This window comes from Centruroides sculpturatus, unplaced genomic scaffold (assembly GCF_000671375.1).
Source record: "Centruroides sculpturatus isolate CEXI.00-Female unplaced genomic scaffold, Cexi_2.0 scaffold1442, whole genome shotgun sequence".
Classification (NCBI taxonomy): domain Eukaryota; kingdom Metazoa; phylum Arthropoda; class Arachnida; order Scorpiones; family Buthidae; genus Centruroides; species Centruroides sculpturatus.
The window spans coordinates 90988-105982 of record NW_019385810.1 but is presented as its reverse complement, the minus strand read 5'-3'; the positions used below and the strand labels follow the sequence as shown (position 1 = coordinate 105982).

Genomic DNA, 14995 nt, shown 5'->3' with positions numbered 1-14995 from the left:
TTAACTCCTGTTTTGTTTGGCCTTGTACGTGTAAATACTCTATACAATTATGTTCCAATAACAATTTTCATGGATAAAATATAACTGCTTTCTTTTTAGATCATTTCTATCAAGCAAAGTGTGCATCATGGCAAGTCTTCTTTCAAGCAAAGTGTTGTGTTATTGCACATTTCTTTCGAGAAAAACTTACATTAAGGGTTAATGAAGAAATAATTTTTAAGATTTGCAGTTCTAAACATCTTCCTGTTATTCATTTGCATAACATTTCAAATTGTTATCACTGACCCTTAGATATGTAATAGAGAACACTAATAATAATATCAAAGATTCTACAAGAAAACTTTGTTTTAATTTTCAGAAGGTTTTCTTTGATAAAACTGAAAATAACAAGAGTTTTTCTATATTCTTAAAAAATTCACTTTCCTATCTTTAAAATCTACTTTTGACACAAACACAGTACATATTTACTCAACAGATAGCATTTAATGGAATTAAAAACATTTTGGCAGAATTAAGAAGCTTTCTCAAGATAAAAAAGCTGATTGAACTGCTTTTTTACCTGAGGAAACCACAATACCGCTAAAAACGTTTGTAATTCCATTAAATGCTATCTGCTGGAGTAAATATAAATGGTGTTTGTTTTATTGTCACGAGTTATAAATTTATGAATAAGCTGGTACAGCTTATTCATAAATATATTTTTATAACTTCATGTCTTCTAAGAGTTTATGTATTCCATCCTGTTCTAATAACTATTACATATCAGTATCAAACAATTCTCTTAGTTCAACATCAAAGCTATACAGAAATTTTAACACCGGAATAGATAAATTACCCAACTTCACTGCCTGTAACCGCCATTCTTCTTCTCCAATACAGAGGACTTTGCAAACGTTTTTGAACCTAATGTGGTTCATCTTCAGGCACTACGGAATTTCCTATATGAATTCAAATTTCCAGAATTAACCGTTGTTTTGGAAAATTTTTTGGAACGTTGTGTTCCAAAAAATTTATGATGTGTGGGTATCCATCCAACTGGACGGATACCCACACACCATAACCAGATCGGCGGACCTAGTTAACATCCTTAAACACATATCGACACCTCCGAAATTCATAACTGTCTTAGACTTCAAATCTTTATATCCTTCCATCAATCTCCCATCGGTATTTTGTGCCATAAGAGATATGCTCATGCACATGATCCGAGATAACACATTACAACAGGACATCCTAGAAATGTCACATCTGCTCTGCCACAACTCTTTCTTCAGATTCAACGGAGTCACTTACAAACAACAACATGGTGTACCAATGGGAAGCCCAGTCGCAGCAGACCTCTGCGAGATCGTGGTGAGGAAACTCGAATCGGAATTCTTACCATCTCAACTCCCACACATTCTTCTATACAAAAGATACATCGATGATATCCTTATTCTATGGAAGAAGATCCCAAATATCTCGACGCTAATCGACTCCATCAACAATAATCCCTATGGATTAATGGTGGAATTAGACCAAGCCGACCCTACCCAAGCGCACTTCTTAGACATTAACATCAAAATAGAAGGATCATCCATCAATACAGACAGCGGCGGCCTTATCCATTGCGAGGCTCTGGGCGGCAGATCTTTGCGAGGCCCTGGGCGGCAGAACTTTGCGAGGCCCTTGTCCTTTGTGCAAAGTATGTGAATTGAAATAGTAGGCACTTATTAATATTAATATATACTGTACTATAAATTAAATTTATTTTATTGTTATAACTAATAGCCAAGGATAAAATAAAAAGTTTTAAATATCAACTTTTTTCTACTTGGTTGTTGCGCGAGGCCCCTCCAAGAGCGAGGCCCCGGGCTATTTCCCTGGTCGCCACCCCCTAAGGCCGCCACTGAATACAGAAGTGTATCATAAATCAACTGCTCAACCTTTGTATATACCTGCAACATCATACCCACCACAGTATAAGATGGCAGCATTCAACACACTAATCAAAAGAGCATATTCACATTCCTCATCTCAATCAGCTTTCAATTCTGAAATGCGACGCATAGAGCACATAGCTAAACAACATGGTTATCACAACGTCTTATGCAAGATAAACAACAAGGTACTCCAACAACAATCCAACAACACCTCTCATTCCAATGATTCCCTGGTTAAGTACATACCAATCACATACAACCTGGCAATTAAGGCCATATACAACCAGATAGCCAAGAAAAAGAATGTCCGCTTGGCATTTAGGAGGTGCACCACAATATTCGATTGGCTTAGGAACGGAAAAGACGCTCCAGACAGCAACAGACTTCCGGTCTGTTGCTGTCTGTCTACATTGGGTCCACTAAACACAACTTAGTAACTAGAATCAAAGAACACAAAGCGGACACCCTACATCATAGAAACAACACTGCCTTAGTGGTATACTCCTCCGACCCAGAAATAGAACTGCTATTCCCTCTAGCCAGAATTATTCACACCACAGTCCGCACAGAACACCTCAGATGGCTAGAGGCCATATACATTTGCCTTAACACCCTCAGGAATAAGCACTGCATTAACTTCAAACAAGAAATGAAGATATCAACAGCACGGAAGCCTTCCTCAATAAAACTCTAAAGTAACAACATACGGATAATGCGCAAGTCTTCAATGACGCCATTGGTCACACATGACAACGTTCCAAAAAATTTTCCAAAACAACACTTAATTCTGGAAATTCAAATTCATATAGGAAATTCCATAGCGCCTGAAGAAGAACCACATTAGGTTCGAAAACGTTTGCAAAGTCCTCTGTATTGGAGAAGAAGAACGCCAGTTACAGGCAGTGAAGTTGGGTAATTTATCTATTCCGTTGTTAAAATTTCTGAATAGTTCATCTAGCAGAACTTATTATGAGAGAGATCGAGCACAGAACGTTCAATTCCCCGCTTGCCATCTGCTATCAGAGGCTGTATTTGCATTACGTTGACGACATCCTCATAGTGTGGGAAGACACAGATGAGACGTTCCTCATCTTTATGCAGCAACTATCAAGCATATATCCTTTCATCAATTTCTCTTGGGAGAAAGAAAGCGACACGGCAATAACGTTCTTAGACCTGCATATATGTAAATCTTCGGAAGGACCACAATTCTCAGTTCATCACAAGTCCAGCATAGCTCCACACATTATATCAGCAGAGGTCTTTCAGCCTTCTTGATATGTTAATGCTGCCATTGCCTCTCTCGTCAGAAGGGCTTACTTACTATCATCTTTGCAAGAGCTGGTAAACATGGAGTTAGAAAACATCAGTTTGGGGTACGCACTGCTGGCTTTTCACGTGCAAAATTTACGCATGTGCTCAATATGGTAAAGAAATCACTGTTTCCAAGCACCACATTATGCAGTAAAAGGGAATTTTCGATGGTACAAACATCGTTGCCATACCTGGGACCCCTCTCTATACGTATCTGCAGAATCTTTAAGCAGCACAGCCTTATACTACCACTAACCCCACTTTCAAACCTACGCAAACTTATTTGTAACAATAGGGACAAATTTTCCACTCTTGAGAAGTTGGGGGTCTATGCTGTACCTGTGGAAAATCTTGCAATGGGAGTAAATGCAAGATATATTGGAGCCACTACTAGAATGCTTGCCAGCCGACTTGAAGAGCACCAAAACGATGTTGTGAGGGGTAGACATACCACTGAGCTCGCAAGAAAAGTACTTGAGCAGGGTTACAACCCGCTATGGTCCCAAGCGGTTATGCTCAAGAGCTGTAAGGATTGAAAAATCGTTTTCATATGGGAATCTCTCCTTACTATCACCTTGGACACATGCAACACTCCAACTCTCGAGCTGCCCAGTGTATGGGTCACACTATACAAGCAATTAAGCAAATATTAGCACTCTCCAGAATGCGTATAGTGTGTGTCTAGATCTGCGCATGCGCTTATTCGCACATCCTGGAGCTTTCTGCTCGTTCGTTTTTCGAACATTTTTGAATATTTCTTTCGTGTTCTTAATGGCTTTGACAAAAGTTTCAACTTTAAGCGTTCTATTCTACATCGGATTATTTCTGTTTAATTTTTTCGGTAAATCTTCGTATTCGCCTGATGACAACGACTATATGTTCGTCAAAAGTACTTGCGATTAAAAAACGCACATGTAACGTCGACCTCAGTGTCTTCTCTTTTTATAATACAGTATTTTGGCGTGACAGTCATCCTATTGATCAGTAATTATTAAATTTAATAAGAGATGGCACCTAATGCCTACCTCTAATACCAAGTTACTTAGAATTTAATTATTAATACTGTAGTAGTGGAAAAATAGCCCAAATCATTACAGTGATCATTTGGCTTTGATATTTTATCATGAGTAAACTGAAATATTAATAAGAATCTTGTTAAGAATGCACCTGAAAGTAGAAAGAAATGAAAGCAAATGTCATAGTTAAGAGACCAAATAAAAAAAAATATATTATATAATAAATATATATACTGTATAATGTATGTAATTTGTCTAAACTTGAACAAATTCAAAAAATCCAGCAATGAGTTGCTTAACTTCCCTAGCAACGTTTAAAACTGCATCTGGCACCATCTGTTATATTTTATTTAAAAAACTTATATTTTTAATTATTATAAAATGGCAAAAAGCTTAATTTTGAAAAATGAGTTTTATAAGAAAAAAAAACTGTAAATGTTAATAATGAGTGACATCATTAAGTCCAATTACACTAGAAATATGACACACAACCCACCCTATCTCTTATCACCTTGACCTTTAACCACCAAAAATTTTATAGCATAAATCTCCAATACACAAACCTTGTTGCAAAATTTCAGGAATTATTAATAATATTAAATACAGAGGGTGAACAAAATAGTGCCACACACAAACATCCATACATATAGAAAAAACACCAAATTCTTTTGCATTTCTCAACAATTAAGTGTCCTAAATCCAAAAATGTAAAATCTTAGAGGGGACTCATTTTTTGACTGATAGCCATACTTTCCCCTTCTATATAACAGAGCCAGGAAAATAAAAATATAACATCATTTGAATGCTGTTTTCTACTGTGTTCTGTACATTTGGATCAGAAGATGGGATGCTGAAATCTTGAATGTTTAATTGTAATAATGTTTGAACTACTACTGTGAAATATCTTTTTATATAATTTTAATATAAATGGAGTTTTCAAAATTGTTAAGATATTAAAATCACAGTAAAAAATCTATATAGTAGTAGTAATTTTACTTGATCCATTTTCCAAATATGAAATTAAATATTAAAATTATTGTCTATAAAGTATAATTTTTTTCAGATTTCATTTTATTTTAATACAATAATAATTAAAATATTTTAAAATATTGAATATAAATTAAAATTTTCCACATATTGTAAATATTTTATCTAATTACAAATTATGTTTTAAGTAACCAATCATTTAAAACAAAATCAATAAATGAATATATCTGAAATAAATCAACATTATTTTAAATTTAAACTAATTTATTTAAACAATTATTTTGATTAACATGATATTCAAAAACAAAATAAGTTATTAGATATTCAAAACTTGAAAATTAAATTAATTTATGAATTATTACTAGATATTTCATTTAGATATAGAATAAATACATATTGTAATATTTTTAAAAACTTTATGCAGAGTAAATTAAATAATATAAAATCAAAATCTATTCAAAGTATTTTAAATTTATGAACTGAATTTTTTCTTCTACTCAATAAAATTATTATAATTGTAATAAATATTTCCATTTGCATTTCACTATTGCTCACGTGAACGAGGTACAAGACGTCCTTTTCGGATGCTACATCTACTCTGTGTTTCTTGGAATCGGTTTCAAATAGCCACAGTGGAGCGGTTGACCACTTTTCCTTTCGGTACAATTCGGCTGGTATCTGTAGCATCTTCCTAGCTAACTTGCTTGTGCAGTTTTGCATTATCTATACAAACAATTTTAACCTAAATTTCATGTTTTTTTTTATTAATTATGAATGTTTTATTTGTCAAAAAACATCACAATTACAAATAAGTTGCTACTGAAATTAATTTGGATTCTTCTTATCATGCATAGCATTTTTCCTAAATACAAATAAACTGCAACTTGCAACTGTAGTATAGGCAGCAAATAGAAATAAACTATCATGCAGAAAATATTTTAATAATAAAAAAGCCTTTAATAATATATTGCATGCTTTCAAATAATTTCTTAATTGCTATTTACATATTTAAATGTTTAAATCACCTTTTATTTAATTAAAATTATTCATATTAATTTCATAATAAATTTAATTATACATACTGATTCACATAAAATATGTTGTTGAGTTATAAAAAACATTTATTAATAAATTATGTAAATACAAAAGTACTGAATTTCTGCTGAATTATATTTATTTCACTCAGTGTAGCAGAAATCCAGTAGTTTAAATATTTAATGTAGTTTTAATTATATTCATTTAAATTATTACATGTAATAAATTAATACAATAGTAAATGACATCACAATTAACTGCTTATAATATAGAAATATTTTTATTAAATATTAGTTGCATTTAGGTTGCATGGAAAATCCAAACTGAAGGAGTGTAATTACATAGCACCAATATTTATCTACAAGTTACATTTACTAACCTCAAAATGTTTTCAGCCCTTTTAAGACCATCTTCAGTGCAAATTATTTATCATTGAAAAATATACTGAAGATGGCCTTAAGGCAAGAAACATTTTGAGGTTAATAAATGTCAACTGAAGATAAACATGATTATCAAGTACTAATCTTAAAGTTGAAATTTTGTGATGTGGAAGCATAACAAAAATTAATAAATTGTGTTTAAAGATTTAAATTATTATTATTCACATAGAAATTAAAATGATGATGATTGTCAATCACAAATCTTCTAATCCGAATACCGGTATTTTGAACAAAATCGTACTTACTAAACCTTTATTGTCTGGTACTTCTTAACTATTCGTAAAAACAAACATTTTCGGCCTCAGTCGAGGTTTGCTTCAGGTTAAAAGAACAATCAGATTCCACTCTTAGAATGAACATTTAGTTTTAAAATATTCTAACTCATGCGTGTGTTACGTATCGTCATCGTTTTCTTGTTTTTCACATACGTAGCTCCAAGCATAGGAAAGTGCGTTGCTGTCTTTGGTGTTTATACATCTCCCTGTCCGGCCGGCTTTGTAAATTTCCAGGGCTTCAAAGGCTCTGATGTGGTCCATATGAAAAGCTCTATTAATCTGGCATTGAATAGTTCTGCATGAATATCTGGGTCGGTTGCGTAGGTGGATAAGGGCAGTGGTGTAATGAGCATGGTCTATGTCATATTTGTGCTCCTTAATCCTCTGTTGGATGGAACATTTCATGGAGCCGATGTACACCATTTCTCTCTTAAATCTATCATCTCTCAGGAATACTATATATCCAGGAGCCCTAAGATATAGTATTCCTGTGAGAGATGATAGATTTAAGAGAGAAATGGTGTACATCGGCTCCATGAAACGTTCCATCCAACAGAGGATTAAGGAGCACAAATATGACATAGACCATGCTCATTACACCACTGCCCTTATCCACCTACGCAACCGACCCAGATATTCATGCAGAACTATTCAATGCCAGATTAATAGAGCTTTTCATATGGACCACATCAGAGCCTTTGAAGCCCTGGAAATTTACAAAGCCGGCCGGACAGGGAGATGTATAAACACCAAAGACAGCAACGCACTTTCCTATGCTTGGAGCTACGTATGTGAAAAACAAGAAAACGATGACGATACGTAACACACGCATGAGTTAGAATATTTTAAAACTAAATGTTCATTCTAAGAGTGGAATCTGATTGTTCTTTTAACCTGAACTGAGGCTGAAAATGTTTGTTTTTACGAATAGTTAAGAATTACCGAACAATAAAAGGTTTAGTAAGTACGATTTTGATGATTGTCAATAATAAGAATTGTGCATTATGTTTGATAAACACATTTGGAGAAAATATATAGCATAAATATCATATTTTTCTCTAATAATTTTGTTTGATATTCATTATTATGAAAGAAAAATTTATTTAATTAAAAATGGTATAGACAAAAAATTTAGAAGATGCACATTCAGTTTAATATAAAAATTCTTTTCAGAAATAAGAAATGAAGTCAAATTATGCCAATTTTACTGGATTTTTCATTTAGAATAATATTGTTATGTATTATTGAATTACTAAATTAATTTGGTTTGAGTTAAATGTTGCAATCTTCTCTTATCAAATTAAATAAATTAATATTTACTAAAAACAAAAACATTCAAAGTGAGATTCAAATTATACTTCCTTCATACTGTAATACATCATCTGAATTACTATTACAATCTCTTTCAGACACACACAAATTTAGATTTACCAAATAATTTAATATATACCAATATCCAAAACCAGCAAATAAACTAACACTTTACTGAAAAAAGTTTTCATCCATTTTCAAACAAACATCTGCAGATGAAAACCATCAAATACAAAATGGAACCAACATTTAGAAATAAAAAAGCTTAAGTTTAAAAGCACTTTAACCTTCTAACAAATCAAATAAAACTTCACTACTTACTCCAGCATATGATCCAATAAAAACACAAACATTTTCAACCCATTCAGGGGCCTTCATCAGGTAGTACAACCATTCTGTCAAATTCAACCAAACTTAAAATATTCTCAAATTAACAGACATTTCATTGGTTATCTGATGTAATTTTATATTACTACAAATACAGCCATTTTTAAAGTTTATTCAAGTCCCAACTGTTTAAAGCACTGACAGTGCTGACAGGGACGTCGAGGATCCACACCACTGCCTTTCATCCAACCACCAATGGAATAATCGAGCAACGTTCAGGATAAACATTAATAGCAAAGAAACAACCATCACCATCAATCAGCTAAAACCAGCTTTCGTCACCAACTCTACAACAACATGCATCTCAACCGACACAAAAAAGGAAACCCCACAAACAACAAGCTGAAAGGCAACCAAACCACTGGTCACAACCTGCTCTGGACGACAGGTACACTTCAAAATAAGATATTGTAAGCACTTGCAGGGGCGTACTGAGGGAACGAATGCCATCAGAAGGTCTCACGTAATGGTGACGTCAGCAACACCAAAGAAATCTCACCTTTTCCACTGGTGACTCATGAGGTCAGACGTACATCGATCCAGATCCAACTGCTTCAACCAGACAAAGGCTATAGTGCCCAACGACCATAGCCTACAATATTATTTGTAGTTAATACCAGTTTTGTCTGCTGATTGCCAAACAATTTTGTGTCTTATATGGTAAATCAACAACACACACACAATATATATACATGGGATTAGATTACAGAAGTTAACAAAAGCATACTATTCTTTTTCATTACTAAGAAAAATACATTTATTAAAGCAATCAATAATTTATTTCTAAATCAATAATTAACTAACAATCACAATTAAAAGTATTGTATTACGAATTAATATTAATTTTAGTTAAACAAGGGGGCAATCCTCATTGCCCTCCTATATATCTCAAAAACCATAAATTAACTTATAATAAAACCTCTAGTGATCTAGGAATAGTCTTTGATGACAAATTAACTTTCCCAGAACATTTTCAAAAAATAGTAAAATCCTTTATCAGACATGGAATTTTATGGCATTTCTATAGGTCTATATCAGTGTTTCTCAATGGGGGCAATATTGCCCCAAAGTGGACGTTTTTCCATGTTGAGGGGGCAATTAGAAACAATTTATATTTTGCGGGGAGAAAACAATTTTCTGGGCAATATAGTAAAACAATATATTAAGATTAATTACATATTTTATTCGTTATATCGTACAATAATTAAACAAATAACATTATACTAGTCACTAGTCTATTCGATGCAGTACGAATTTGGTGTTAGCCTTGGCCCTCGGCATCGGAATTTTGAAGTGAAGGGGCGATACTACCCGTACGTTTCTATATTCAACAGTTGACTCAACGGTGAGAGAACAACGTTTCTAAATGGACCGTTGAGTTCTCCGNTTTTCTGGGCAATATAGTAAAACAATATATTAAGATTAATTACATATTTTATTTGTTATATCATACAATAATTAAACAAATAACATTATACCAGTCATTAGTCTATTCGATGCAGTACGACTTTGGCATTAGCCTCGGCCCTTGGCATCGGAATTTTGAAGAGAAGGGGGCAATACTATGTAACGGTTTTATTGAAGGGGGCGATGATTCATTAGAGGTTGAGAAACACTGGTCTATATCTTCTGGGTCAAAATTTGTATACTACTACTGAAAATGCTTCTTCTGGAAACACTCTTAGTTATGATGAAAAAAATTTAAGTGGTGACCAAGAAAATGTAAATACATTTTTAAACATGGTAAAAAATACCCAGAACACATTACAAATTCTTTAAGTCATGCATATTCTTAATGTGTGCAGAAACAGTTGCAAATGATTTGTTACTTCCATTTATGTTGTGTATCAAAACAAAAACATCTGGTGGCCCAAGAGCATGAGATACAATACATCCAAGTATGGCTGGTTTGATTTTAAATGTTTTAATGACTGGTTTCAAAGTTATTTGATTCCAGGAATAAGAAAGAGACCAAGAGTGAAGATTGTCATTGATGACAATCTATCATCTAATTTTTCAACCAATAATATGTCAGTAATATGACACACACTTCATACTTCCACCAAACTCAACACATTTCTGTCAGCCTCTACATGTAACATTCTTTGCTTCCAACAACCTTTGGAGATTCATTTTGGCTGACTAGAACAGTAATGCCCAAAGTTTTCAATTAGCAGGCCAAATTACACACAAGCTGTAGGTATGTGGGCCACAATTTTTTTTAATTCCATATATACCTATTTATAGAGCAGTAGCTATGGGGGTTATACCTTTTAGTCCCCTCACTTAGTCAGCAATGCCCATATGTAGTATTTATACTATATGATTTTGCACTTACAATCAAAAATCGAACCTGTTACAGGTGTGTATCCTATAAAAACTCGTCCCACAAACTTAAAGTTTTCAAACTTTACGAAGTTTTTCTTCAGGTGGAAATGGAATACTCAAGAAAAAATAGAACAGGAGATTTCAAATCAAAAAGTTTACCAAATTCCACTCTGACGGACATGCGCCATTGCACACATGTCAATTACTATGGATACTTGTCTAGGAGGATTTGCCAGGCTGTTGATAGGTTGAGCTCTTCTTTTTGGTTGATGCATGTATTTGTATGGCTCATTTTATTTCGAACTTTATGAAGTTCTTCATAAAGTTCAAAATAAAATGAGCCATACAAATATATGCATCGTCCCATATAATAAAAAACCATAAATAAAAAATCGTCCCACAAATGTTTTCGAACTTTATGAAGTTCTTCATAAAGTTCGAAAACATTTGTGGGATGATTTTTTATAAGATACATGCCTGTAACAGATTTGATTTTTGATTGTAAGTGTAGTATACTTCCAGTGTCAGTAAAGGGTTGAACAATATGATTTTGTTTTCATCACAAACTTAGGCTATTGTAACTTTTTTTACATGTAGACTATAACTACAGACTTGAAAGGAATACTACACAAGGATGATAATTGAAACACATGCAAAGGTATTATTAAGTTGCAATCTCTCTTGCACTTTCAATTATATGCTGACATTTTCAAACCTATGATTTGTTACTCATGGTGTTGTTCTGGGCTTCTGATTGGTAGAGAAAAATTCCTCAAACATACTTGAAATTCCTCAGTATCAAGTATGTTTCACGTTTATAGTGTGTAACAGTCTTGTTTCAGGGATCCATAGCACTGATGCTGTAGACTGTGATCAAAACAATTTATAAAATGTGCTCATGTCACAAGTGCTTATGTTTGCACCATTTATGGACTGAATACCATTATTATTTCTGCATTTCTTCTCCTTTTCCTGAGTAAAGGATATTATTATTAATGTAATCTTCAAAAATAATTACTATTGAGAATATATTAGATGCTACTGTCCTGATTGAAATAATAAATAAAGTTCACTGCATGAGATTCCTTCTTTGATTTATTGATTATACTTTATTTCTCATTTCTCAAGTTTTATTAAAATATTTATATAACTGTTTATAAGTTTCATTAAAATACTGATGTAAGTGTTTTTAAGGATATTGATATAATTATTAATATAAATGTGACTAATGTGAAAACCATTTGTGATACTTAAAAATTTAAATCACCATTGATATTAAACTACTCTCTCACCAAATAACATACTGTATTGGTATTTTAATGAATGAATGCAATATTATGACATGGTTAAAAAACATGTCATCCATCTCTTGCTGCTCCTCTCTTCTCAGGCAGATCACTGCCAGTGTGACCAAACTACTATATTACTTGTCTGCAGTGAGTAGTAGTTCTACATTCAATTAGTCATACTCACTCATTATGGTCCATAGAATGAAATTATTTAAATGACTTCACTATAATATCAGACATTACCTTTGTGCCAAAATTCATCAAAATCAATGAGGGACATAGATGTAGTACTCCTGGTTAGTGCTGACTGGAATAAAACAATACTAGTCACAATTTTTTCAATTTGCACCTGTAGCTTCCCCAATGACTATTCATGGCTTTGCAATTGCCCTCTTTCTATCATTTTTAAGTGATTTGTCAAACGTGTTCATTGGCTTGATTAACATGCACTATGGGCCAAACTTGGTCCAGAGACTAAGCTAGAGGAAAAGGGCTAGAAAGAACATGAAGGCTATCATTTTAAAACTCTTCAAATGGATATAGTTTTCCATAGTTTACACTAAAGCATCTATTTATTTAGAATAAATAAAATAACGCCACTTTATTGAGTTTATATTTTTGTAAAGAATATAGAAGAGGAGATTCTTTTTTAAAACAAGAAAACGTATAATGACAACTAAAGAAATTCCTACAGAATGCCTAACTTTTCATTTCCAATGTCAAAATATGCAAATGAATAACTTGACTGAAATAGCCACACATCCTGAAGGCTACTTTGATCATCCTCATTTTCAAAGAATGAGGGTGATAACACTTATCAGTTTCATGCTTTGTAAGAATATACCATAACATTGAGCTCAAGGACCTGAAAGTTGTAGATCTACTGCATTATTTTGCAACATCCACTAATGACCTCATGGATGACTCTGAAAGTAAAAATGTCAGCCAGCTATTCTGTAGATATCCAGGATCAATTCTAGATGAGCAAAGAACTTCAGGAATTTTTTATGAGCACTCTTATCCAAGTATGTCAGACTGTCCCTAAGCAGGTTCATAATGGGATGGCCACTCAGTGAAGGATGAAGATTAAAACGCAATGGGCCTAGAAAAAACAGGGCCGTGGAGTGCTAGACCAAACCCGACTCCGACACTTTGACTCATAGAATTTTAGAAACTCTGGCTTCCACCTCTAAATACTTATTTCAAATATACTTTGATTATATTAACTCAGAATGGCATTTCATTACTACTAAGTGAATCATCACACTACTTTTTGAGCATTTTTTAAATGAATCATTAGACAAACAGAAAATACTTATCCTTTTTTCATGTTTTTCTTTATCACCACTATTATCTTTATCTCCAACCACCTATTACACACAATGTTTTCATCTGTGGTTATAATAAAGTATTCAAAAACATTAGATTTAACCCAAGCATTCTTAGCCATTTTATATGGGACTTTTGATGATAAAAATTTAGAATTAGCTATCACAATGTATTTGAATGTAAATTTATACAATATAATATGATTTATATTATGATATTAACCACTGAGTAGTGACCGACGACTATAGTCATCAAGGGCGATCGTGTGGAAGTGGTGAGAGATGAGAATGGTCGTCCAAGGTCATCGAGGGGTATCGCCAAAAACTAACCTATAACTACCGCGGAAATTAATTCAGATAAAAAGTGAATTATGTAGCAATAAAAAAACAACTTTTCTTTACCAGACATAACAGTTTACAAAATCTTTTTCTGAAACAGTAATGAAAAAAAAAACATGAGGTAAAATACTTTAAAAATTTCCCAAGTTTATTCTCCACTACTAGGGGTAGAATCATACCCATTTAGTCCACTGTTGAGAGGTTAATTTCTATAAAGAACACATCATACCAGGTGTTAAATAATTCTCACCCAAAACCGAAAGTCCAGTATTAGAAAATATTCACTTCACAAACATTTTTGGGCTTCTCTAGAGTCCTGCATCAGGTGAACATTGCCTTTTCTTTAATGGAACACCAATTTAAAATAAAAATTCAAATGTTTCAAAAAATATGAAATCATATCCATTGAGAATGGAATGGATTTAAATGGGAGGTGTTGGATTGTTTGCTTTAACATTGTGAAAAATAGAATAAAACACCATGTGTCAGTACAGGCAGTAACCAAATAAGAAAAACACACCTTTAAAAATCCAGCAAATAACTTTACTAATAAAAACGTTTTCGAATGGTTTTACCAATCTTCCTCAGTTAAGATGAAATAATGCAGACTAATGCATTATTTCATCTTAACTGAATTAGTCTCGCAGACTAATGCGAGACTAATGCAGATAGTCCGAGACAGGAAACACCGACATTACGCGGAAGCCTGGCAGATTTGTAAGGCAAAGCATAAAGGCCTCGCAATCAACTTCCGGGAAGCGACTAAAATATCAGCAGCATGGTCCTCTAGCTTATTATAATATTAATAATTGAAGGAAGTAGTCACTATGTATCTCAGATGACGTACTTTTGAATAATGTAGGGAGATGGCAACTATACGTATTTAGATTTAAATATTTATGTAATATTTTTTATATTTCCGTTGCTAAGTTTACACTGACGTCATTCGCAACGGATTATAAGCCAGTTCGAAAGATTCAAAAAAGAGTTATTTGTATTAAGTGTTCGATTTACAGTGTTTGTT

The 14995-nt window shown here is 33.1% G+C and overlaps 1 protein-coding gene across 1 annotated transcript in view; it reads right to left on the bottom strand.

Annotated features, from left to right (window-relative positions):
* The window catches only part of LOC111642263 (myotubularin-related protein 8-like), a 101336-nt gene that overhangs the window by 68716 nt on the left and 17625 nt on the right, over nucleotides 1-14995 (bottom strand). Inside the window, exon 2 of the mRNA XM_023388585.1 lies at nucleotides 5795-5962. Within this exon, the coding sequence (XP_023244353.1) occupies nucleotides 5795-5962 (168 nt within the window). The remainder of the gene's footprint in view (nucleotides 1-5794; nucleotides 5963-14995) is intronic.